General features: G+C 46.3%; 1 protein-coding gene and 1 pseudogene across 1 annotated transcript; both read left to right on the top strand.

Annotated features, from left to right (window-relative positions):
- The first annotated feature begins 1,160 nt into the window (after positions 1–1,160).
- LOC149342371 (ornithine decarboxylase-like) lies at positions 1,161–15,902 on the top strand. The gene is made up of 10 exons (XM_089546786.1): positions 1,161–1,289; positions 5,045–5,134; positions 7,009–7,105; positions 7,989–8,065; positions 8,539–8,705; positions 9,663–9,797; positions 10,855–11,020; positions 13,484–13,637; positions 14,560–14,663; positions 15,555–15,902. Exons 1-10 carry the CDS (start codon positions 1,161–1,163, stop codon positions 15,900–15,902), a joined length of 1,467 nt encoding a protein of 488 aa, XP_089402912.1.
- A 2,622-nt stretch (positions 15,903–18,524) lies between these two features.
- Positions 18,525–24,240, top strand: LOC149342370 (uncharacterized; annotated as a pseudogene).
- Positions 24,241–24,250: the final 10 nt, after the last annotated feature.

The following is a 24,250-nucleotide window of genomic DNA, read 5'->3' as shown; positions in this document are numbered from 1 at the left end:
TTGTTAGCATCACACTAATTACAAGCTAACTATCACGTCCCCTTTGCATGGACTTCTAAGATCTGAAGTTGAAAGGGGGTAGGGTGTGCTTATGGCGGTATCTCTTGCTGCAACAATCCAATCGGTGGACGGGGTTGCTGCGACGCGCCTATTCTTTCATTCTTCCCTTTCGCATCTGTTTTCAACTACCTCCCGTCTGCAAGCGACAGTGAAAGTGACCTATTTGGAGATGGTCATTTTCTTGTGCTTCCTCATGGTGTGGACGGGCGAGCGCACACACAAACGTATGCTGACATAAGGGACAAGAAAGTCGTTAAATGCATTCTTGCAATTAAACCTTGCTTCAACGAAACCGCAGTGTTAAAGTTTTTTTTTTTTTTTCAAAATAGTACCGCAATTATGCGATTTTCTCAATTTGTGCCATCACCGGAAGTGGGCAAATGCCCTCATTTTTGTCTTTCCTCCCTCATTTTCGGATCTTTGGCCCTCCCTCATTCTCATTTTCTAAAACTAGTTGTTACTTGCCAGCATTTTAGTTCTGAAATCGGTCGGTGTAGCGACACCCGTACATCGTTCTACAGCGACAGCTGTAAAGCGCCCCTTCCTGAGTTTCGCATCGGTGCAGTACTATAGTAGTAAAGGTACCACAAGTCAGCGCAAGCGGTGGGTGGTTACCACCGGAACCATCTGGAGGGTGGAAGTTGCCGCGGGCTTCAGAACGAAACGCGCTGTTCTATGAACGACCGCCACCATGTAGCTGCGTGTGTAGCAGTACTCTTGACCAGGCGCCTGTAGAGGGTCAGAATGAGCGATCAGGAGGGGCCGGGTGGTTATCGTGCTGCATGAGGGGGACCCTCCACACAGTTGGTCGAGCAGAACCATTGCCCGCCCTGGCGTGTTCTGGAATTCGGATGTGCCACGGACGGGAAACTTGCATGCACAAACTTTGGCCATCACTGGCCATCACAGACCGTCACTGGCACCAACCCATACGTACCCCACACGCCCCGTTCCTGCTTCATTTTATTATCATTTAATGGTGGTTGCACCTGATATTCTTGCCCTTAAATGATACTCTTGGCCTTCATTTCATGTGTGCATGAGCTTTCGACTTTTGTACCGGACACAGGCGATCGTACTGGCAGGCAGCGGCCAAGAGCATGGCACCATGTCTGCTTCTAGACAAGGTACGTTTGCGCAAAGGACGGTCATCGGGCATTTGGAGGCTCTCGAAGGACGACGCCACGGCGGTACGTGGCAGCGGAAGCTGGGCCTCCACTTCCAGCGCGGTAAGTGGCGCATTGCATTGCAGAGGGGAGATTTCTCCAAAGATTGTACAACGTCCCTCCGTGCCTACGAACATTCGTTTGTACTTAGTCATTCAGGCTTGTCGTCTGAGGTTTAGCTCTGATCTACGCGCTCGCATCTTGCGAAGCAAATTTAAAATGTGTCATCGGCTGTTGCAAACGAGAGTGCCCTATCAGGCTGAGAAGCTTATTGAAAAAAAAAATTGCTTAGCCCCTTGAGCATATCTACGTTACTTCCGAATACAGATTTGGGCTTGTATATACTGGTAACATGTACACAAGCTATTGCTGCACATTCGCTGCGACATATCAAGCTCTAGGTTGCCGACATCTTGTCACCGGTAATCTAAATGTAGGTATGCATGCTTGGTCAAAAGCCTTCCTGTCACGTGGTTTGCTCTTCAGCTATGAATTGGAGGACTCACGACACTCTTATAGGCCACAGGCGTTTGAATGATGAGGACGAGAATTCTTCCCACCCTTCAGATGCTTAGAGCTGCAAGAGGGCCATAAGGGCCCTAATGGACGGCTGGAAAGAGAACCCTGTGATTTTAAGACGACTGCCAATAAGGCTATAGACCAGAATCCAGAGCCGCTCCTGGGCGCGGCCATTTTCCGCCGACTGGTGCGCCGCGGTGAGGGCGTTTCTTTGGGGACTGCGGGGCTGCGGCAGCTCCGCGGCCGCGCCTGCATATAGCCGCGCTTCGGGCGCTAAAAAAACATTGCCGAGCATACTTCCGCAGCGTGGCTGTGTTGCAGGAAGTATTCACGTTATCAAAGGGAGCACATTGATGCATTTTAATGACATTTAGTTTGACATTCACGTGAATTGTGCTGACGCTTAGAACGCGCTCGTGCTTATATCGCTACCGTCTTGGTGCTCCACTGCAAAAAAAAAACTTTTTGTTCAATATCAAGTATTAGGTGTGCGGCTAGCATGCAGTTCCAATTCCCATGCACTCTTATTCCTTCAGCCATAAAGTACTACCCACAAACAGGGCTTTCTTGTCACATGCGTGGTGCGCCAGTTTATCAACAAATTACCGCTGTTAACTGAGTCGCAGCGCCAACAGAAAACAAAATTTGTCATGGTTTATGCAACCTGGTGCATAAAAACGTACTTTTGCTTAAATTATCAAAACTTGAATAGATATTAGCAGCGAATCCAGCTTTCACAAATTCTGAGGTCCGAAGTCGCGTTCATTTTATTGTGTAGCTCTCGCCGCGTGTGACAGCGTTGCGTAGGTCTTTGGCTAAGTGTGAATGAATGTATTAAAATCCCGCATATTTTCCAATGATTAAGGTAGATAGCAAAAGCAGAAAGACACTACGAAACCCTTTACCCCCCCCCCCCCCCCCCTCCTTTGATCCCTATGACATGCGTGCGGAAAGAGCAACTGAAATCGGTAGCGGTTGTGCTTACAATCCTGTGCATGAAATGTGTTTAATGGGAGCTAGAGCGAGCTCAGCGCAATGAGGTGATCGAAAACACGCGCTTCGTTGGGACGACCTTCAGTCTGCAGCTCGCCTATCCAGTTATTACGCCACTGAATCAAATCAATAAATCCACATTCCTGTGCCTAAAATTATCATAGATGGTAGCGCATGTAAAAGACGGCAACAAACGACACGCCAGCGCAGAAATCTGCTTAGAAGTGCCAGTTTCCAGTCCGTACGCTACCTGGCCGACTACTCTGCTGGAAAAATCTTTGCTGTTTGCAATACTATCCCAGAATTTCCCTGAGCAGCGCCGCCGCACCAGCGGCTCGGTGGAGCAGCGTCGCCGCTGCGGTGCCAGCGTTTAGAATACTAGAGCCAGCAGAATATCATCATTGAAAAACGTAGCGTGAAAAACGAGACACAGAAAAGGTGAAGACAGGACACGAGCACTAATTATCAATATGAATATCATCATGGTGGGCACAAACAACGAGACAGACGCGCACTGCCTCGCCGCACTTACTCACATCCAAATGGACGGAAAAAAACTCGGAGATGTCACGTTAACGACTAACTGCGCGCAAGATAACCGCAGTACTGTCTGGTAGAGGGAAAATGTGAGTAGTGACGCACAGCACACACCCTCATACGTTATGATGAAGCACTACAACGACAGAAGCGAACACGTAAACATGCATTCTACGCGCGGCGCCGGCGCGACCCGCAGTCCACCGGGCCGCGCGCGCCGATAGATGGCGACTGGTGTCGAGAGTAGGGGCGCGCCAGCAGCCTGCGTGTGAGGGTAAAATAATCTGGTCTATACTGCAGTGATGAGAAACGCATTTCCCACAAATGAACACAAGTCTTTAGTGACGATGCTCTCTTCTTAGTCACGGCTACTCAGGCGTCTAATAAGGAAATCGATAATAAGGCAGTAATTACTCATTAACAACTAGTCAAGCGCAGCCATACGCATACAAAGCAAAAGCTATACAGTTTCCACAGAAACTTCGCAGTCAAAGAAAAATTCGTCCTGGTCCACATCACTGGCCAGTCGCTCTACTAACTATGCTAACCGAGGTGGCTAACATAAGTGAAGGCGAGAGCGAATCCACAGAAACTATGAAGTTTCTGTTGAAGATGTGCAGTTTTTGCTTTGTAGCCGTATGGCTGCGCTTGACTGGAGGTTAATGAGTAGTTACTCCCATATTACTAATCTGCTCAAACTTGGAGGATTCTCTTAAAAACTAGACCATCAATTCGCTCTAGCCCTACTCTAAGCTAGCCGTCCCACTTAGCTCTGTTAGAAGATTGACTGCCTCGGTGAGGGTGGTTCCTTGCTCGAACTCCGGATGAGGAAGAATTTTCCTTCAACTACGAAGCCGCTGTAGAAGCTATATAGCATTGCTGTGTAGCCGTATGACTGTGCTGGGGTGGGTGCTATTGAGCAGTCACTCCTTAATGACAAATCTACTCCACCTTGAGAGATTCGCCTAAACATTGGGCAAAGAAAATCGAAATAGCCCCAAACAAAAGAGTAGGAGAAGGGGCTTTATACCATTCTGGCGTTCTGGCATTCAGGTTTGTCATGGTTTGAACTGGCGTTCATGTGCCCCTTCAATGATTTTAGTCTTGGTTAAGTGCACTTATCGGGTTGAGGACGCTATGTGTTTCAATTCAAAGGCACATCACTCTCCACTTTCTTTCAGCATTATTAAAAACCATCCCTGATTCTTCGGCCGTCTTTCACGTAGTCGCATGATATATTTCACAAACTATATGGCCAGGCCCTTGTCATAGGCGGGTACCCTTTCTACAGAGGCGAACAAGAATAATGATTCCATGTCAAGGGCATTTCCCCTGTAGTAAAACCTATGGCACAATAGTCCTTGCGGCCATTGTGTAGCAGTTAAGTTTATTTTATGTGTTTGACTAAAACTGAATAAGGTGGCCGCTCAAGTGAGCCACGCAAATGGGTCACCTTGCTCCAGTGTCGATGCCGAGTATGTACAGACCACAGCAAAAGTATACGCGGCAGAGGCAGAGGCGCGAAAAATAATTCCTTCTTGTGAAGTCCCTGAAGGCTATCGCTTAAAATGCAAGGCACGTACTACATGGTCCGCCCCTTGGCATCAAACCAGCCGACTTGGTTGTGAGGCCGCGTTAAAATAAATTCGTAGCCGAGAACGCCCATCCCGCAAACTTTCGCACCCGACTGCATGTTGTATAAATCTACTCTTGCGTTGAATGCACTCCTTAATTCTGCATTTTGATCTTATTCGATTGGCGTTTTGCAGGATCCAAGATATGGAAGTGAGGCCTGCAAAACATTCATCTTCACCGAAGGTACTCCTCAAGAGGCCGCTCGAGAAATAATTGAGAAGCAGGTATACAAAATGTTTCAGTTAAGCCCTACCTTGAATGTTGTCTTGTGTTTTATGCCATATAAGCACTAATACTATCATGCGCCAACCACGACTACTCAGGCTGTCTTGAGTCAAATCTCTTTGGACTGAAACCGGTCGTCCCGGCGCGTTTTAAAGCGCATCGGCTGGTTCTTAACTTAAAATAAAAAAAGAGAAATAGTTCCATGAAGCGAAGACTTCAATTTCATATGGAAATGCTAGAATTAGTTCAGTGCATACCTAACCAAATGGCTGCATGTGCACGTATCCACCGGAAACATCGAAGGAAAATAAATGAACAACACGAAATGACGGAACGGAATGCACTTTCGCACGGTAACGCAATCCTGCTGCCGATCTCAAATAAGAATCTTCATTCGCTTGCTAATTGATGAAAACTACAATACAATATGCTGGGAGAGATGGTTTTTTGCTTCCACAACTACAGCGCATTTGACGGCACACAGAAGACACAAAACACACAGAGCGCTATGTGTGTTGTGTGTCTTCTTGTCTATGCCGTCAAACGCGCTGCACTTATAATGAAAACGGCAGCTGTTGTATGTGGTGTCGTAAAGTTACTTGATATACTGTATGTGCCACGGTCAGGTGTCCGCGTGCGCTTGCGGCAGCGACGCTAAGTTAAATAAAAAAAAACGCATTATTTTCCAACTTTCGTTAATATTGTCCGACATTTCATTACATTGACAGTGAGTGTCATTGACCTTTCGACGCTCCCTTCCCGCTCCGACGTATTCCAGGTGTTCTTGATACTACTATAATCAGAGAGAGTGAACAGTCGGCATTAAGACAGCATTTTAGTTGCTCTTCCGTGAATAAAAACGAAACATGCAAAGTACAAATATTGGTAAATTAGGTCTTCATTAATAAACGACTTACAAGGCAAATAAAAAACAAGTAAGAAAACGAAAGAAAATTGACCCGCTGCGTTGTGCTTCGTGCGTTCTTCAAAATCAGTGGTCGCGTGGGCTTATGAGAACACTTCAAACGAAACGAAACACTCTTTCAAAACGGAGCCGCCTGGAATCGATCCTGCGATCTTGCTCTCATCAGGTGGACGCGCACGCTATACTCCATCTCACAAGTTGTTTGTAGCGCCGTTGAAATTACGGTGATGTCAACCTATCCGGCGAAAGACGCGGGTTCGATCCCTGCCGCGGCGGTCGCATTTCGATTCCAGAGGTCCTTGTGCTGTGCGATGTCAGTGCACGTTAAAGAACGCCAGGTGGTCGAAATTTCCGAAGCCCTTCGCTACGGCGTCTCTCATAGCCTGAGTTGCTTTTGGACGTTAAACTCGCATAAATCCATAACCATGCAGACGGCGCGTGCTGCATAAATGTGTTCCTCCGGCGCCGCCATACGCGACTGGTGGCTCCATCAGTAGTAAGGAAAGCACACTAGTGTCCAGCTGCGGCACGCAGGAAACGCGGCCGACTCGGCGGACGCCATGGTTACGCATGGGGGCGCACCCTTGCACAGCAGGCCTCCGCAATGCTGTGTCCATGCAGACTTTCCCTGCTGATTTAACAGGTGAATGAAACCCTCGCTGTATTTACAAATCACTAGCCTAAAATGCTTTTCAATTACACCAATAATTTTTTGAAAAATATCTCAAGAATTTCAAATATTTGAGGTAATAAACGTTGTGTTGCTGGAGTCCTGATTGGACAAGAGAGATTCACATTACACAGAGCTGCAGACATGTGAGATCGAGTACAGTGGACGCGTCTTTCAGTGTATGTATCATTAATAAAGACTATAAGACTATAACGTATGTGAGGTTAGTTTCTGTCCGTGCATATGGAAACAATATACTTCAAAAAACTTCACCGCAGGATGCAGACGACGCATTTTTTGTCTGTGACGTGCGAGACATCACCCGGAAGGCCAAGCTCTGGCGGCAGTGTCTACCCGAAGTGACGCCTTACTACGGTACAGTTCCTGCTAATGTCTTCAGCAGGATCCACAGTTAAGATCTCTTTAAACCAACTCTATAAAGAAAAGCCTAGTGTTTGTTTACAAAAAGTTTATCAGCCACTGCGCTTGCGCAAGAGTTCGCCAATAGGGGCCGTATTATAAAACTGTTAATTTCGCTTTCATTTCATTCGGCCATGATCGTCACGAAAACTACAGCAGCTCAGTCAGTCTGTTCGCGGCACCGACACTAGCGGCCCTCCTGCCGCTGCATCCAGCCCAACCTAGTTACAGGGACCGTGCTCCGCCAATTAGTCGCACAGCTGCAGCCTTGTTCCTTTCACGACACGGAATGGGGGCCAATAAAGTTCGCCACTTGCGTCAAGCGCGTTTTCGTACTCCGTGAGTTGTCCTCGTCGGCACCGGTCTCCGCCTGTATGACGTGGACATGTGGGTTATGCAAGTGGCATCATGGGCGTATCCGTAATACTAGCAGCGTGTTGTCACCCCCCCCCCCTTCCTCCCCGCCTACGTCACACCGGGAGCAGCGGCCAGTGGCACAGGCCAAAATAACTGAAAACGGAATGAATCGCGGCATAATATACGGCCCTGATTCACTTCTCAGTGTTACAGTAAAGCCACTGAATTTTTGGAGGCACAAAACACAGCGGACGGCCGCCTTACTGTGTAAAGTATCTTTTGGCTATGGAAGAACTACACGGCCCTCGAACTCTAAGCACAAACAACACCAGTCTTGCGACCTTTTCAGAAAGTTATTATCGTTCTCGAAGTACTGAAATCGCTTTCGAACGTTCTTCTGTTAGGCATACACAAAAATCAGAACCTTACATTCCGTAATTGTGATTTCTCCCATTTTGTCTTTCTTCTTTCTTCCTTGAAGCCATCAAGTGCAACGGAGACCCCGTGCTGCTATATGAGCTGGCCCGTTTAGGGGTAAACTTCGATTGCTCAAACACGGTGAGGGACTATTTGAATAAGATTTCCACGACACTGAGATCAGTTTAAGGTACAACCCCTGCCTGCAGCTTGTTAGCCGATTCGCTGCCTGACGTAATATCATTCGAATGGTAGCCTCTCTCATGTCTTTCCTGCAAAATTTGATGAATGTGATAGAATTAAATAAAGGAGCACTTTGTGTCTGCATCGCACGATGCACAGTTGGGAGTGAATGGGATTGTTTATTCTGCTGCGAAAGCAGAAAGCTTAGTGAAATTTATGAAATAGACACTGCCGGAACGAACGGCTTACAGAACGCATACCCTCTAAGCTGTGAAATGCATAATGCAAAGGACCCTTTATTTGTGTACTTGTAGTTAACGTCAGAATGTGCTACTCTTTTTTCAGCAGTGCATTTAATCCTTACACCTGCTCTCGCCGACGTGATACACTATAAATTTTCGTCCCTATTTTCTCCACTATTTAATTTGCAGATAGAAATGAAGACGATTCTTGATATGGGCGTCCATCCTGACCGCATAATATATGCCCACCCCGTGAAAAGCACGTCTCACATGAAGTTCGCCCAAGAAAACAGCGTCAGGCTAATGACGTTCGACTGTGCTGAAGAGCTTCTCAAGGTCACCGACAAACACGCAAAGTAGGGGCGTGATTTCACTATTCCACTTCACTTCACCAGCAGCCCGCTGTTGTCCGTACTTATTACTTTTACATAAGCACACCATGTACATCCTACCATCCTATCCGAATTCACGACTGTTGCTTCTCTCAGATGCGTGCATCAGGAACAAAGAGGCAACTTCACATGCATGACTGCACGAATGTACAACATATACATCAGAACTCTGCCCGGCTTCAGTATCAAGGCGGCTAGATAGTGCATGACTCTTTGCAGCATAAACAAAAGAAGTTTCAACACGTGGATTAGCTTGTGGATCTGTGTTTCACTAAAAATATTTCACTACGTGATAAATAACTCAAGGGCTGATGTGTATTGACGTCCGCGAAAAGATAAAGACAAAAAAAAAATTGGGGCCTGGCTGTGGGAGCGGGTGCAGTTAAGCTCTTCCTTAAGGGTATGACGTCATAGCGTTAATGGGCTAATGACTTAATGTGCGGAGTTGATCATTCCCTACTTTACATGCATAGATCCCTGGGAGTCCTCATACGGCTCCTGGTGCAGTGGTTCAGTGGCTAAACTCTACGCACTGCACCACGATGGCAGGTGCTGCTAGCATATGCGCGTGTGCGACCCATGTTCCTCTTCCCGAGCAACCGCTCACTACAAACCATTAATTTAAGTGCCACCTGCAACGGTTACCAGTTTGCTCACAATCCGGTGGGCAGGTTCTGATGACGCCACAAGGTCAAGTTTCCGAACTGGCCTCCCGAAGTTTATTCTCCGTTTATTTTGCGCTGACAATGCCGACGACGCCGCTATATCAAATCAATCGTAAAACAAAAATTCAAGCGGATTGAGTGAACGGTGAATTTATATGGCAGTAATTACTTTCTGCAACTTAAAAGAGGAACGCACAAAAGCGATCGGGACAATTTTCAGCAATCGCCTTCAATGTACATTGATTTTATTTTCTAGGTTATTGCTTCGAATTAAAGGCGACGACATAGGGTGCCGAATTTCTTTCAATGAGAAATTCGGTTGCACCGTGGACCAGGCAAGACACATATTGGAAAAAGCTCGTGACCTTCAGTGCAACATTGTGGGTGTGGCGTGAGTAAAACATGTTCGGTATCTCGGTCATCTTCTTTTGCGGGTCCTGGAGAGCTAAAACTGTAAAATGTGCTAACAAAACCGAAGAATAGCCAATCACTCTGTTTATGTGTGCGTGTATGTTGTCAATTAAACGAAGAGGAGAAGGAAAATTGATGGCAAGCGTTAAAACTTGGCGCCTTCAGTTTGAGACCTTACCTATGCAGGATCCTTAATTTAGTTACTGTGCGTACGAACGTGCAGCCGGAAGGGAACAATATTCCCGACAGGTCATCATCGCTGAAGGAATTACTGAGAGAACAAGATAGTCTCAGTTGTTCTTAGCCACAAATTTTTCTAATAAACTAATTCAAAAGTTGCATTTCCTACCTCCATAGTCCGAAGAGACAAAGCAGGTATACAGCACTATTGCATCGGGTAACCGTTTAGCGTTGGCAGAAAAAGGGGATGTGTTGAAATCTTGGCGAGCAAACTTACGTGTTGAAACTGTCTTGGTCTTACCACATTCATTTTTTTTTCTTTGTTTAAATACGAAGATTTCACAAGACATTGGAGTTTCTTTAATTTCAAAAGACCATAGCCGATGTATGGAAAAACGCGTGCCTGTTTAGCGAAAGGAAATTCCGTCATGCGTCATCTTTCGAGAGGTTGGTGGTAAAACTTTGTTTAGCAAGTGAATTCGAGTCCCGCAGGCCCCGTGGGTCTAGGCACTACCCCACGCGGTCTAAACGTTCACGAAGGGAAGGTTGAACGAACATGAAGGAGAAGGAATAATAAAAAAAAAAGAGTTGACCGCAATATGTCTAGCTCAAAGTTCGAGGCGTTCATGGAATGCGCAGTTCCGATTGCCTCTTGTACGTCATATTGTCCATACTAAAAAAGCAGTCACTATACGAACTTTCAACATAGTAATAAATATCGCCGTCACAGACACGTAACCCGGCTGCGAAAGGGCCAGTGTGATCTTTTTAACTCTTGATCGAGCTTGAATGCCACTCGTTAAAATGCCTCCGGTCAGCGCTCAAGCATCAGTTTTTGAACGTGTTTTTCCACGCAGTTTTCACGTCGGGGTGCTCTACCAAAGCCCAGAGATTTTCACTCGCACCATTCAACAGGCAAAGGCTATATTTGACATAGCAGCTGAGCTTGGGAACCCAATGACAGTCCTCGACCTCGGAGGCGGATTTCCTGGAGGACTTCGCAACATCGACAAATACAAACAGGTCGCCTGTCGTGATTGTAGTCGTTGTTCAAAGCGGAAATTTATCTCGTGACAAATAGGATTGTACTAGTCGTACTGTGTATAGAACTACATCGTACGTGTTGCGGTGTGGGCCATTGTGTACCCGTAACACATAGTCTCCATGTCCGTCGCGTCAAATACTTCGTCAGCGTTGCAGAGGGCCTAGCGGCGGTTCCGCGACCACGACAAAATACCCACAATAACCTTTCGAGAAGATAAACTATAGACTCATAATATATAACGCATATTTTTTTTTCATATTTACTGGCGACTTAGTACGTAACTGCGACTGACCCTGTGGCATAGACCAAATTTTATTATTAACACCTTCGCTGCGCTGAATGCTCAACAAGTGCGCAAGAATGACTCGTACTGTTTTCTTTATTCTTTATTGAAATTTTACCCTGCTTAGCCCGAAGGCGCTACAGCAGGGGGGTTACAATGATGAAAAAAACACATCTTCATTCATACAACACACTTGCTGACCTGAAAGGTGATTCCATTCACTGATAGAGCGTACAAAAAATGAATTTGCATACGTATTAGTTCTGGTACGGTATTCCAAAATGTTAAAACAATGATCAATACGAGAAGAGACATAATGGATAAGGGCAGAATTGCATCGTCTGTGGTAGGCAACTGCTGTTGCATATTCAATTAATTGTATCTTCTCCGGGTTAGACGCCAAAGGAACTCTCGCAAAAGGTCTAGAAGACAAAGAGCCATAATTTATCCGGCGGAAATCGAAGAGAGTAGAGCGAAATGTCTAATTCGTTTGGCGAACGATGCCTCGTAAAAATGGGTTCTTTGGTTTTTTCTTGCTATTTTCATGTTTGCTTCCTCCGCTTGATTCAAACTCAGGACATCAGTATCAAAGAATGTTTCGTGATCACCACTTGGAAGGGAATGGCCGTGTAACTTAGCCTGAGAGACCTGCGTCAAAAAATAGTCCTGGAATCATCACAGTTTTCTTGCGAAAAAAGTAGATGGAGGTGATGGAGGTGATGCCAACTATTTTTGCGATCTTTTGTAGCGTACAGAAACTCCGGTTTCAGTAATAGTGTCTTTCTGTGAATAAAGCGTGGCACTCTGACTATGCAGGTCAACTTCAATTTGTCCTCAGTGTAGTACATTTAAGTCAGCATTATGCTGTAGCATCCATACTGTCATGTACCTACAAAAGAAGACGCCTCCAGACCCGTTCTCACGTCACGGACTGTCTTGACCTCGGAACCCTTTTAAGGACGACGATCACGACACAATCATCACAAAAATGTCCCCTGATTCGCTTGTGCAGGCCTTGACAAAAGCCACAGAGGGTTCTGGGTGATCGTAATTGGCAAGAGTAAATTTCATCCACCGAGGGGGATTACAAGGGAACGATGAGTTGCGCAAGCTTGGGCAATGATTAATCCGCCACACTGAAAAAAGTGCTTTATTCCGTTAGCATTAGAACCCCAGTGTCGGCCGAATCTGTCCTTCCGTCTGAAGCCTCGGTTGGCGGATGGCAAAATGGAAAGAGGGAAAGTGGGAGAGATGAGAAGAAGGGAGAGTGGGAGGCGATGGTTGGAGGGTGGAAAAATAAAGAGGAAAGAATCCCCTTCCCCACTTTCAGAGGAGCGGGTGGAGAGGGAAAGTGAGACAAGGAAGACTAAGAGAACGTGGAAGGTGGCGGATGGATAAGGGTGGAGAGGGGTGAAGTAGTGTCACACTGTGTCTGCTGCATTGGATCGGGAGAGTGGAGCGGGCTACGGTGTGTCACACCATGGTTGACGAACTGGATCAGATCACGCCACCCGCGTCGCACGGTCTGAGCAATTCAGCGGCAGCGACTGCTCCATCCGGGGAGAAGGCTAAAGCTAACACACACTCTGCTGCATGAATCGGATTGACCGTCTATAATTTTTTCATATTGGCTTTCCTTAGGAACCGGAGGGAGGGTGGGTAAGCAAGCGTAAAGAGGTCACAACTGAAGTTCTAACTTTACTTTCATTTTGACCCTTGCCTGAGTTTTACGCAGGAATTACCTGTAGGCGTCACTAGTCGCATTCAGATTGATGCTGTGCATAGGGCTTACCGATAAAAAAAAATGAGGAACAAGGGAACATTGAATTGAAAACACTGAACTTTTACAGAACCTGTCCAACCAAGCACGCTTGAGCTTAGCGTAAACGCATTTGCATGCAGAGTAGTCGTAACGGTTCTGTCTCATGGAGTCTACGTGAGACGAGCGCTGGGAATGCGACAAGTCTTCATTGTCCCCCTTTGCGTTACGCCTCGGTTTTTATTTCTGGATAAGGTGAAATACATTAAACTAGGAGTCGTGTCAGTAGAGCGAATGCACGAGGCACGGTATCAAGAATTAGTGGCGGTATTGGCTGAGTAAAAAACTCATTCAAGAGGCATCAAGCAGAGTGACTGAGAGCAAATGCAATCACCGCAGGTTTGCATATCCATACGACAAGCCATCGATGAGTACTTCCCGGCCTCGAAAGGAGTGCAGATCATAGCCGAGCCAGGCCAGTACTTCGTCACTTCTTCCTATTACCTCGCAGTCAGAGTCGTCGGCAAGAGGCGCAGAGACCTTGTGATTGACGGTGCGTGCTTGGCGTATCTGATGCTCTTCAATTTTTTTTCTCAAGCTTTCTTCATTTATCCCAATGCAGCGTAGAATTTTTAAGCGTGACTCTTTATTCAAAACATATAACGATCTTTAATATATGATGTCAAACAAAGGAGTGGGTCAGCCCTATTTGCGAATGCGTTTGCTAATGGCGTTTGCGACGACAGTATATGGTGGACATATTATCTGTTCTGCAAGTTGTCAAGCGTACTGGCAGCAAGTACATTGATGATTGCCAGCGAGTTTAAAATGCGGCAGTGAAAGAGCTCGCATTCGAAAAAAGCAAACAAAAGGGCGCGCATGAGTTCAGCCATGTTAAACGTGACTCGCAAAACCTTAAACACAGCTTGAGTTTTTTTACGTAGTGAGAGTCACGATGTTATGGTCAATGTTATGCTTAGTCTTTTGCATTAGAAGCTATGCATGTAGCTTTCGGGTTGACGTGTAGAGCTCTCTGCTGTGCTCTGTTTCTTAGATAGCACGTATATCACGCCGCCTTCGACTGGTATCAAAAGAAGACGACAGCACCGTCTCCGCCGGCGCGTTGCAGGTTATATTGAACGCAACAGTACCGTTCAACCATCCGAAATTTCGCGGGCATCGTACGCCGAACAGCACCTGCCACGTTCACATTTGGGAAGCATGGCGGTGCATAGTGAGTTAAAAGAGAGGCGTTTGAGAGAAAACACGAAGTTGCTTAAACTGCCATTTGTTAGTTATAAATAAATACAATTACTCGGACACAGGAACTTGATCATTATATCCACATTGAATTCGCACGATGCACACGATAACCTGCCTGTGATTTATTGGTCACCTTAGCAATACCTTCAAATGGGACGAAATCGGAACAATGCATTATAAGATCTATCAATGCTTTGTTTCGTGCGTTCCAGGCGTTCTCCAGCACCACCAGGACATCTTTCTCAACGAGAGCCGAGACAACTGTGTTTCCCGCCATCTCTACCAGTTCTCCGACGTGAGGATAGTGCCTTTACAGGTGAACGCACAAGCTGCACGCTCGTTTTCCTGAACGAGCACAGCGGAAGTTACTCATGGCGATGACGTGCAGATAACTATCGAAGACGTGCTCTTACATGAACTGTTTGCTTGCTTCGCCGATTCAGCCATAGCAGATTCATGAAGAATACAGATTATGAATGAGCAAAGTATATTTTAGAATATAAAAGTTTATTATGAATGAGCAAAGTATATTTTTTAGGCTTAAGTGTTCCTAGATGTTCCAAGGCATTCCTTTTAAGGAAGGGGACATGTCTGGGAAGCTAAACTACTTAACTCTAGCATTCCCTGCGCCTGTTACTTCGTATATATTTAAATAGATCTCTGTGAAGTGTATTTAACGCGTTCATTCATTCATAATTGAGGGGAAGGAAGGCATATGTGGCGGCCGCGGAGGTTATAAACAGTTGTCGTGCGGTTTTCGTATAAAATGTAAAAACTGTAGCTTTCGTTACTCGAATTGTTCTGAAGGTTATCTGCAGCACATTCTGAAGGTTCGCCTTTTGTTTATACATATTTGTATGGGGTTTGCGGTTCCTTTTTCTGTCTTCCCTGTGTTTCCAGAATGCGGATACGATGCACCTCTTGTTTCTACCTGTTTTCCTTGTTTAGTGTAAATGTTTTTTCGAGACATGAAATCAGGAGTGGCTACATTCAGTTAAAAAAAATTTGATGCACATTTTTCCCACGAATATATTACTTTTCGATGTACATATTCACCGCTACTACTTCACTTACATTTGAATGTAATGTTTTTCAATTTTGTCACCTAATATAAGAAATACGTTCCAAGAGGCGAAGTTTACTGGACACTTATCTTAGTGAGAGCAATACAATTTTTGTGGGCCTTTGTTTATTCCGACTACTGCAGGAACCGGTGGAGAGGTCGCGGAACGTGCTGACCACGTTATGGGGAGGAACATGCAATCCGCTTGACCTCATCGATCCCGAGAAGCTCTTCTTCGACGTGGATGTCGACGAGTGGCTCCTAATGGACAATATGGGCGCGTACACTCTCAGCTTTGCGTGCGGATTCAATGGAACTGGTTTTCCCATCGTCCACTACATTTGCCACCATTCCGGCGCCGCTCTGATCCGACAGATGGTGCAGCGGTCGGTACTCCGAAGTGGATACACACAACCTGGCGAGGCACTGAAGGAAGATTTACTCACGAGAAAACAAGAGCTGTTGAAAGTGCCAACAAGTAACGTTCATTAACATCTCTCCAGAGTCGTTATTGTCATAGCAGCTCCTTTAACACAAGATTCAAAAGCTCCCCTCTGTCTCCATGTTCCCAAATCCATACTGCTTCCGATATCTCTTCTGCGCAAACATGTAGTACAAAATTTTTTTTCAACTGTTTCTACATGCATATCAACGTCAATGTCCTTCGTTTCACATCGAAAGTATTGTTCACCGCTGCGAAATCTTTGGCTAACTTTATCTTTACTGTGTAGCCTACGGGAAAATAAAAAGCCTTTACCACAGAGTTAAAAAATACCGTTTAAAATTTTACGGCATAATCATTAAAAATGTTCAAACGTGGTTCAAAATCTACAGAAACAAGAATTTTTGATTGATCATTACCTGAATTCTCAAACATTGTTGCGTTTTATATTGAAAGTGCCAGTCGTGAAGGATGCTACCAGGAAGAGCGGGACAGCTTTGTTATCTGGAGTAGCCCATCAAGTCATTAATAATTAGTACATCTTGCAGGCTAGAAGCGTTTGTCCGGAGTTCCTGGACTGGGAAACAAAACTCCTCGTTCACGAAACTGCCAATGTTGTACCGTGGACTGCTCAGCCAGTACATCAGATGTCTTGCTGTACGTACTCTCAGCCTATTAGCGTACTGTCTGAAATCGTTGCCTTCTGGACCTTCTTTAGAGTTAAAGGGGAGAGGAATTCAGGGAACTAAGAGTCTTCCTAGTGCGTTCATCCGTTTCCACACGCCGACTTTAATTATTCGGCTTCCACAGCGACCCAAACTGCCCCAGTTGTCCTCATTTCATCGCAAACACCGAGCATATGTTTTTCATATGCAGCCATGCCAAATGACACGTTGTGTTTTCTATCCCTTAATCACAACCTGGACCTCTAGGCTAAAGCCGGCAGAGCTGAGTAAAGAGCGATCACTAGCTGACCAGGTGACCCAGTTTCTGAGACCCTTCACGCTATCGCTGGTCCCTCATGGTAACGGAGTGGATTCCAAGAGAAGGCAAGCGTAGCAGGGGGCGGCAGAAAGTTAGATGGGCGGATGAGATTAAGAAATTTGCGGGAATACGGTGGCCGCAACTGGCGAAGGACAGGGTTAATTGGAGAGTGGAGAGACATGGGAGAGGCCTTTGCTCTGCAGTGGGCGGAGTCAGGCTGATGATGATGATGATAATGAAATGGAGTACTTTCGACCGACCGACCGACCGACCGACCGACCGAACGACCGACCGACCCACTTTGTTTGCATCCACGTTTCTTGCCCATAGTCTATACCCATAAGACACAGCTGCTACACATACTTTTAACACGATTGCGTGAAGGGTCTCGATCAGCGGAAAAGCTGGCTTTGTCAACTTCGGCTTCGGCGGCGGCGTGCGTGAAAAATTCTTGAAGAAGCAATCTAGGTAGGCCACTTAGGTCACCTGATCTTGTGTCTTTCTTCGTAAGTTTTCCACTGCGTTGGGAGCAAACTGCTCATCATGGCAAGTAGCAGTTAAATTAATGATCGGTTGCGAGAGGCTGCTCGGGCAGAGCAGCCTGGATCTCACAATCCCCACCGGTAGCAGCACCTGCCGGGGCAGTGGCGCATCGCTTAACCGCTGCACCACTGCGCCAGGCGGGGTACGAAGACTACCAGGGGTCTAGGAATGTAGAGTAAAGAATGAACACTTCCGCACATAAGGATATTAAGCCATTAATGCTATTATGTCGTACACTTAAGGCGTAGCATAAGTGTCCTCTTCAGTTTTTCTCTTGATGGTCCCTAAATATTTGGGTCCTGAAGAAATACACAGGCAAAATACCTATAGTGACAACTAACCAAAAAGTTTGACATATACGGCAAAGCACAATTTGTGCAGAAAAGTTACACAATTTACAAAGAAGGTCGAAAGATTCTTTAATTAGGTTGGAAAAGAACCGCGGCGAACTTGCACCCGCAAGCTTGTAATTTCCTCAAGAACACGCAAATGCATTTATATCTGGGGCTGTTGTCTGGTTTCGATTCAGTTTAATTTTAAAATCAGTGCACTGCTGATTATCAAGCGCAAAATAATCAATATTCTTTAAGATAATATCATACAAAATAATAAAAAACTACGTTCTCAAAGATGTTCCCCACCGAGTTCCAAACTTCGTCGTCTTCCTTTACGCAACCTCTCTCTTTACAGCATGTAAAGGTGTACATGATAATGATTTAAAGTTTTTGATATGTTCTCCTGCGTAGCGAATTCTGCTAAATAAGCATGAGTTTTGCTTAATTTTCAACTTCACCTGCCTCTTCTAATGGGAAGTGCTGGTCGACTGTGCTGCACCCTGGAGAATATTTCGCAGGATGTTAAAAAATGGTGTAAACAAAAATAATTGCAGGTTATTTGAAGGTTACTGAAAGCTTCGTCTTCTTTGCATCTCAAGGCAACAATCAAAAGTCCATGAAATTTTATCCAGGTTATCTATGATGTCAGCGATAAAGGAACAAATCAAAGAAGAGAAAGCGAAGACCATGCGGAGGCTAGCACAGCTAAAGCGTCGTGGACTTCAGGCAGCACTACTGCTCCTGTACGCTGTCTTTGTGTACAATTTCATTCGAATGCAGTTATCATACTTGGTACCTAAGTTCAGGACCATGACGCTGCTTTCAAAAGGCCACCTTCTAGAGACACCCGGCTGCACGTTTCCTCTGTACGACCCTTACCACTGGTCGGTCCGGAGCAAAGCCAACGTCTCTGATGCCCCGTACGAAGAGCTGTGTTCAACCCGAAACGCCACGGTCATCGTACAGAACCTGGACGTGTTCACATTGGACTCAAAACGTCTTCTTTTGAGCTACAACGTCACAGAAGAGGACATCGAATGCCACTACCGCGAGGTGTTTAGAGACGAGGACGCCGAGGTACCGGACGTCAAGCCCACCCTCAGTGCAGCACAGGCGCTGCCCTTTGGTGAGCCACTGGACGCAGAATACGTGCAGGTGTCGTGTGAAGCTAACGGAACGTTGCTCTTTAGTGAGTACTTTCTCATCCCTCAGCGGAAGCTGGTAGAACACCAAACTAATGAATTGCAGGACACGTCCCCGTTGCAAGCCGGTCGCATGAGCATTCTCGTCCTCGGCATAGACTCAACATCGCGGATTAACTTCAACCGCCACATGAAGAAAACGCGCAAGTACATTACCGAGGAACTCAACGCTTTCGAGTTACTCGGATTCAACAAAGTCGGCGACAGCTCGTTTCCCAACCAGATTCCTTTACTCTCGGGAATTTCCGGTCCAGACGCCGAAAGCTTGTTCAAGCGCTACCACTTCGACTCGTTTCCTCTGCTGTGGAAGGCGTTCGGGAGTCAAGGTTACACGACACTGTTCCTGGAGGAAATGCCGTATTACAGCCTGTTCACGCACCCTAACCTAACGGGTTTCAAGGATCAGCCGACCGACTACTACCCGGTGCCTGTGATGCGGCTTATGGAGCAAAAATGGGGTAGTGATAGATACTGCGTGGGCTCTCGTTTGAAGACGAAAGTTCTCATCAGATACCTCGGTGACGTTTTAAAACTGAACCGCGATAAGCCTATGTTCTCGTACGTCTGGTTCTCGGACTTGGCTCACAACCACATGAAAGGCATCAAGATCATGGACGAACCACTTGAAGCGTTTCTTCGGCATCTTTCGAATGAAGGCATCCTCGAAAACACCGCTGTACTCTTCCTCAGCGATCACGGTACCCGCATCGGCCCGTACCGGATGACCGAGATAGGTCGACACGAGGACAAGACGCCATTTTGCTTCCTCATATTGCCTGAGCGCTTTCTAGCTCAATACCCGGAAGCGACTGCGCAGCTGGAGGTCAACCAGCACCGCCTGATCACACCTTACGACCTTCACGCAACTCTGCTGAGCTTGTCCGGACTGCCCGCGCTGAAATTGAGGCCTACGAACAAGGGATTAAATGTCTTCTCCAGAATACCGCCGGAAAGAACGTGCTCGGACGCATTCATAGCTCCCGAGTTCTGCGCTTGCATCGGAGGTTTTAGCCGCAAACTGGACGACCTCGAATTGGCACTGTCTTTCTCCCGTTACGCCTTGTCATACATAAACGCCCTTGCACAACTGCACTTTCAAGACAGGTGCGTTGTCTGGGAGCTAAAGAGCGTTGAAGAAGCGTCTGCTCTCGGTGGCCGCGTAGTTGGCAAGCATTTGATTCGTGTGCTGATTACTACGGTGCCGACGGCTCACTTTGAAGTGTACGGGACGCTACGCGACACGACTTTTGGTGAAAAACACGTGGACTACTTCCAAAGATTAGACTGGTACAGTGATGGAACCAAGTGTTTGCCCAAAAGCGCCTGGGCGAAAGTGTGCATGTGCAGGCCGGACTTGCTAAGCAACTCTTCCACGTCCGACGCATCTTCTGAGCCCCGGGCGACGCCATGATCGGAGCCGAGTCAAAATATGTTAGGTTTTGCCTTTCATGAAGATGGCCCTGCGAATTTGTGTTTCTGTTCTGGAGTGTTCGCGCAAGACGATAGAGCGCCCCAGACACCAACACGGCTGTTAAGGTGTATGAAAATTGAAGCTTTGTGATATACCTGAGGCGCATAATTTTCTTTCCCTTATCGTTGGAAAAAAGCTTTCCTTTCTTCTGTTATACCGGCTCCATAGCTCTCATTATGCTCTTTGCTGGTATGACATACTCGAAATTTTTCGCCTTCGTGATATTTTGCAAAAGCTCATTTGCTTCAGCACATTGCTTCGCGAAAGAAAAAAATGGCAGCCGATTAGCGTAGTTAGGCCAAATACGAATCCGCGCGCTAGCTTGGTGTGTTTCGCAATTTACCATTCCAGGTTACTATCTTATTACCGCCTCTTTACCCCCCGCTACCACCCCAGCGTCTGTTGGAGACATGGCGGATCAATCTGCCCCATGATCTGCCCCTGCAGAATCTGTCAGGGAGTATCCGGTAGGTGTCGAGTTCAATTCCAGTGCCACCTAATGCCCATTCGTTTTCCTTTGAATGCACGCTTTTCCTTGACCTGGTGCTATAGTGATATGCGTTGGAATAATCACCATCACCATAATCATCGTCAGCCTCACTACATCCACTGCAGGCGAAAGTCATCTCCCATATCTCTCCAATTAACCCTGTCCTGCGCCAGCTGCGGCCACCCTATCTCTGCAAACTTCTTTATCTCATGTGCCCACCTAACTTTCTGCCGCTCCGTGCTACGCTTGCCGAAATACTACTCAGAAAATTGGTCTTCGGTCTAAAGTTGATACCATTTAAACCCCCTTAGCCGAGGCGCTCCTTGACCGAGCTGTCTCTGCGCCGTTAAAAAAAAAATTTAGAACATTGACATCGATGTAATTAGAGTACATGTGCTTGGAAAAACTTTGTTCCTAAATAGAGGCGTAGGGAAGGCAACGCATGGTCACCGAAAAAAAAAACACGAAATTCGGTGACGGCTAGCTGTTTGCGGTAGTCAATATGATAGTGCTTGCTCATTATTTCAGTTCTTCTTTGGTAGAATGAGCATGACATCATTGTGCTGCCACTCGTGACGTTCCTGTGTTCGAACCACTCAGCGTGGTGCTCTAACACGTCGCGTTGCAATTACGCAATGTGTGACGGAACTGCATGGTGATCAATCAGCGTGACACGGTATTACACCGACGCCAGCGCCAACGTTTAAAAAAAACGCGTAAAGTGAACAGCGATAGAAGGTTCGCAAAGGCATATCCGCTCGTAAGGGTGCGCTGGCCATTTTTCGCAAAATACGGCACGCTCACTAAGACAAGGCCGAAGGAAGACCGCAGGCGTATCCTGCAAAAGATCTGTGTTTATTATGTTAACCTAAGTTCTGGAAAAAAGACAGGGGTATCCCTTTCATTTCTTTAAATTACCACACCAGCGAGTCTCGGAACTCTCTAATGTCTCCCCTTCGTTTGTGGGGAGGAGGGATGCATTCCCCACTTCGTCAACAAGCAGATACGGCCTTGCGGACACAACAGCCCCGGGCTACGCCGACCTGATCCCGCCAGTGGGGAACAAAGCCTTCCAACTTCCCTGTGGTGCATTAAAACTTCTCTTTGACCGAGTTTGCGCATATCAATACAAGTTTCCTATGCTTAAGGATGACAGCTCAAGTTGAAGGAGGTATTTCGTTCCCATGGGGCGCTACGGCTCGAAGATAGGAACATTTCTGGCAGTCGTGACGAATTCCTGAACTGACGTTGGTCAACGACCATACCTCAAGCCGTGCCTGTTATTCTTGCGGCCTTCGTCTTCGCCATTACAAGAGCTGTGGTGCTGTTTAATGTGGCCAGGGTCGAAACTGGGATCCGCTGTCTACTCGATACTCATTAAGTAGACTGATTACCCTGCTGAAGGTCTGGAGATCATAGACACTATTTAACGAGAGTGACGGGGTGCTTTCGTATGATTGACTTTTTAGCGTGTTCTCGCATGCTGTCACGTTCATTAAAAAAAATATTTTAGAATGATCGGCAGATGTTGCGACAATTCTACAAAATCAATTGGATTTACCCTCGATACTTATGCTCTACTGAATGTATATTTTGACGGTACTGAATGTAGAGTACCGTCAAAATACGCATTAGGGCAATGGTAATTTTTCGTGGATATAACGAACAACTGTAGCCGCGACACTCGGTTGTACGGTTGTAGCTGACTAAGAGGTGCCGTAAACTCGAGGTCAAGTTGAAATGAGGCTTCCACGAAGTCTGGTAACCGAAGAGCGCCTCTCATCGCCCGCGACACCACCCTGTAAAAAACACTTCGAGCCAAACAAGCAAACTGACAGAGTTCACTTAAGACTACTTAGGTGTTCTGAAGGCGAAGGCATTAATTTCTTGATTTATACATTTTCCTTGCCTTCTAATGACACACCTACCATTAGCATATAGCCGTAAGGAAACACATACACTAGGTTCATCTTTTTATTGCCGAGAAGCAAAGCGGTCTTGTGTACTGTGGGTTGCGTGCTCGCTTCGCAATCTGAAGGTCCTTGGTTCAATTCCCGGCAACTTCAGAAGAAAGCTTATGTTTCTTTGCCGATGACGTCACGAAGTCACGTGGGTTTTGCTACTACTTTTCCCGGACAAACGACAGGCTCATTTACTGATGAATCATATAAGGCTTCCGCCTTAAAGGGAAGCTGAAATAGTTTTCTGAGCATTATAGAGGTCTTTCAAGAATTAGAACCTAAAGAGCTTCTAGGTAAGGCGCGCAAAATATTTTTGCGCTAGAATTTCAAATGGTGAAGTAATCTAGATTAAAACCGCGACAATGTTCAGGCTTCTCCTCACTGCGTCGGGAAAGAGCGCGGAAATTAGTAATGGCGTCATTATCCCCGAAACTTGAGATGTCCGCTGCCTTCGACTGCATGCTGCTGTGCGTCTTCTGCATGCTGCTGTATACGTGTGGTTAAGACAGACTATGTGCTGGACCGCAGAAGGAAGTGACAAAAGACGGCGTTGGCAACATCTACGTGAATGTTTCGTCGTTTGAACAAGGGGTGAACATGCACACTAGTCACTCTGCTTTATGCCTGGTGCACGTGGCTTTTCATTTCACTCGTGTAGTCACAGCCACTTGAAGTTAAGGCAAAGCGAATTCAGGCCACTTTCAGTTGCTCTGGCTAGAAAAGTTAACATTGCGATTAACCATGGTGATGCCACCGTAATCCTCGAGGGAAACTACTTCCTGTAGCTGTGTACTTCTGTAACACAAAGAGTAATGTGCTGATCATCTAAACGCACATACGTGGTCATTACCATTCGTCGATACAGGAGCACTATCGATGTATAAGTATGCATACAGTCACAAACACGATTAAGAGGGATGATTATCAGTTGTGATTTATTCAACAAATGAATGCAGCATAATAAACTTAATTGCCAGTTCATTCTAAACCGGCCCCAAAGTTGCGGAAAGCTTCCTCAGTTTTTTAAGCTTCTACAAGCGGCTAGAATCCTAGGAAAATTTGAAACCAACCTCTTTACTCGAAATTAGGTGCAGTGAAGTTTCTCTAGCTGACAGGAGTTCCGGCATATCTCTGGGCATACATTTTAAAAGGCAAACATACGTCGTCATTACCATTCGTCGATACAGGAGCACTGTTGATGTATCAGTATGTATACAGTTCCCGGATGAGGGCTCTTTTCAAAAGCCGCCACGTGCGGCTTTTGACAGAACGCCTCGCACCCGTTTTAATGAAGCTGACTGCACTTTCATGTCGTCGCGAACTCGCTTTTTTCAGTCCCCCTCACCCGCGCAGGGTCGCAGCTGAGAACATCGCAGCAAGTATGACCGTGCACAACATGTAAGAGCAATACT

The sequence above is a fragment of the Amblyomma mixtum genome, chromosome 5 (assembly GCF_055824585.1).
Source record: "Amblyomma mixtum isolate Tamu chromosome 5, ASM5582458v1, whole genome shotgun sequence".
Classification (NCBI taxonomy): domain Eukaryota; kingdom Metazoa; phylum Arthropoda; class Arachnida; order Ixodida; family Ixodidae; genus Amblyomma; species Amblyomma mixtum.
Note: the sequence above shows the minus strand (reverse complement) of the source record. Positions and strands in the feature narration are given on the sequence as shown.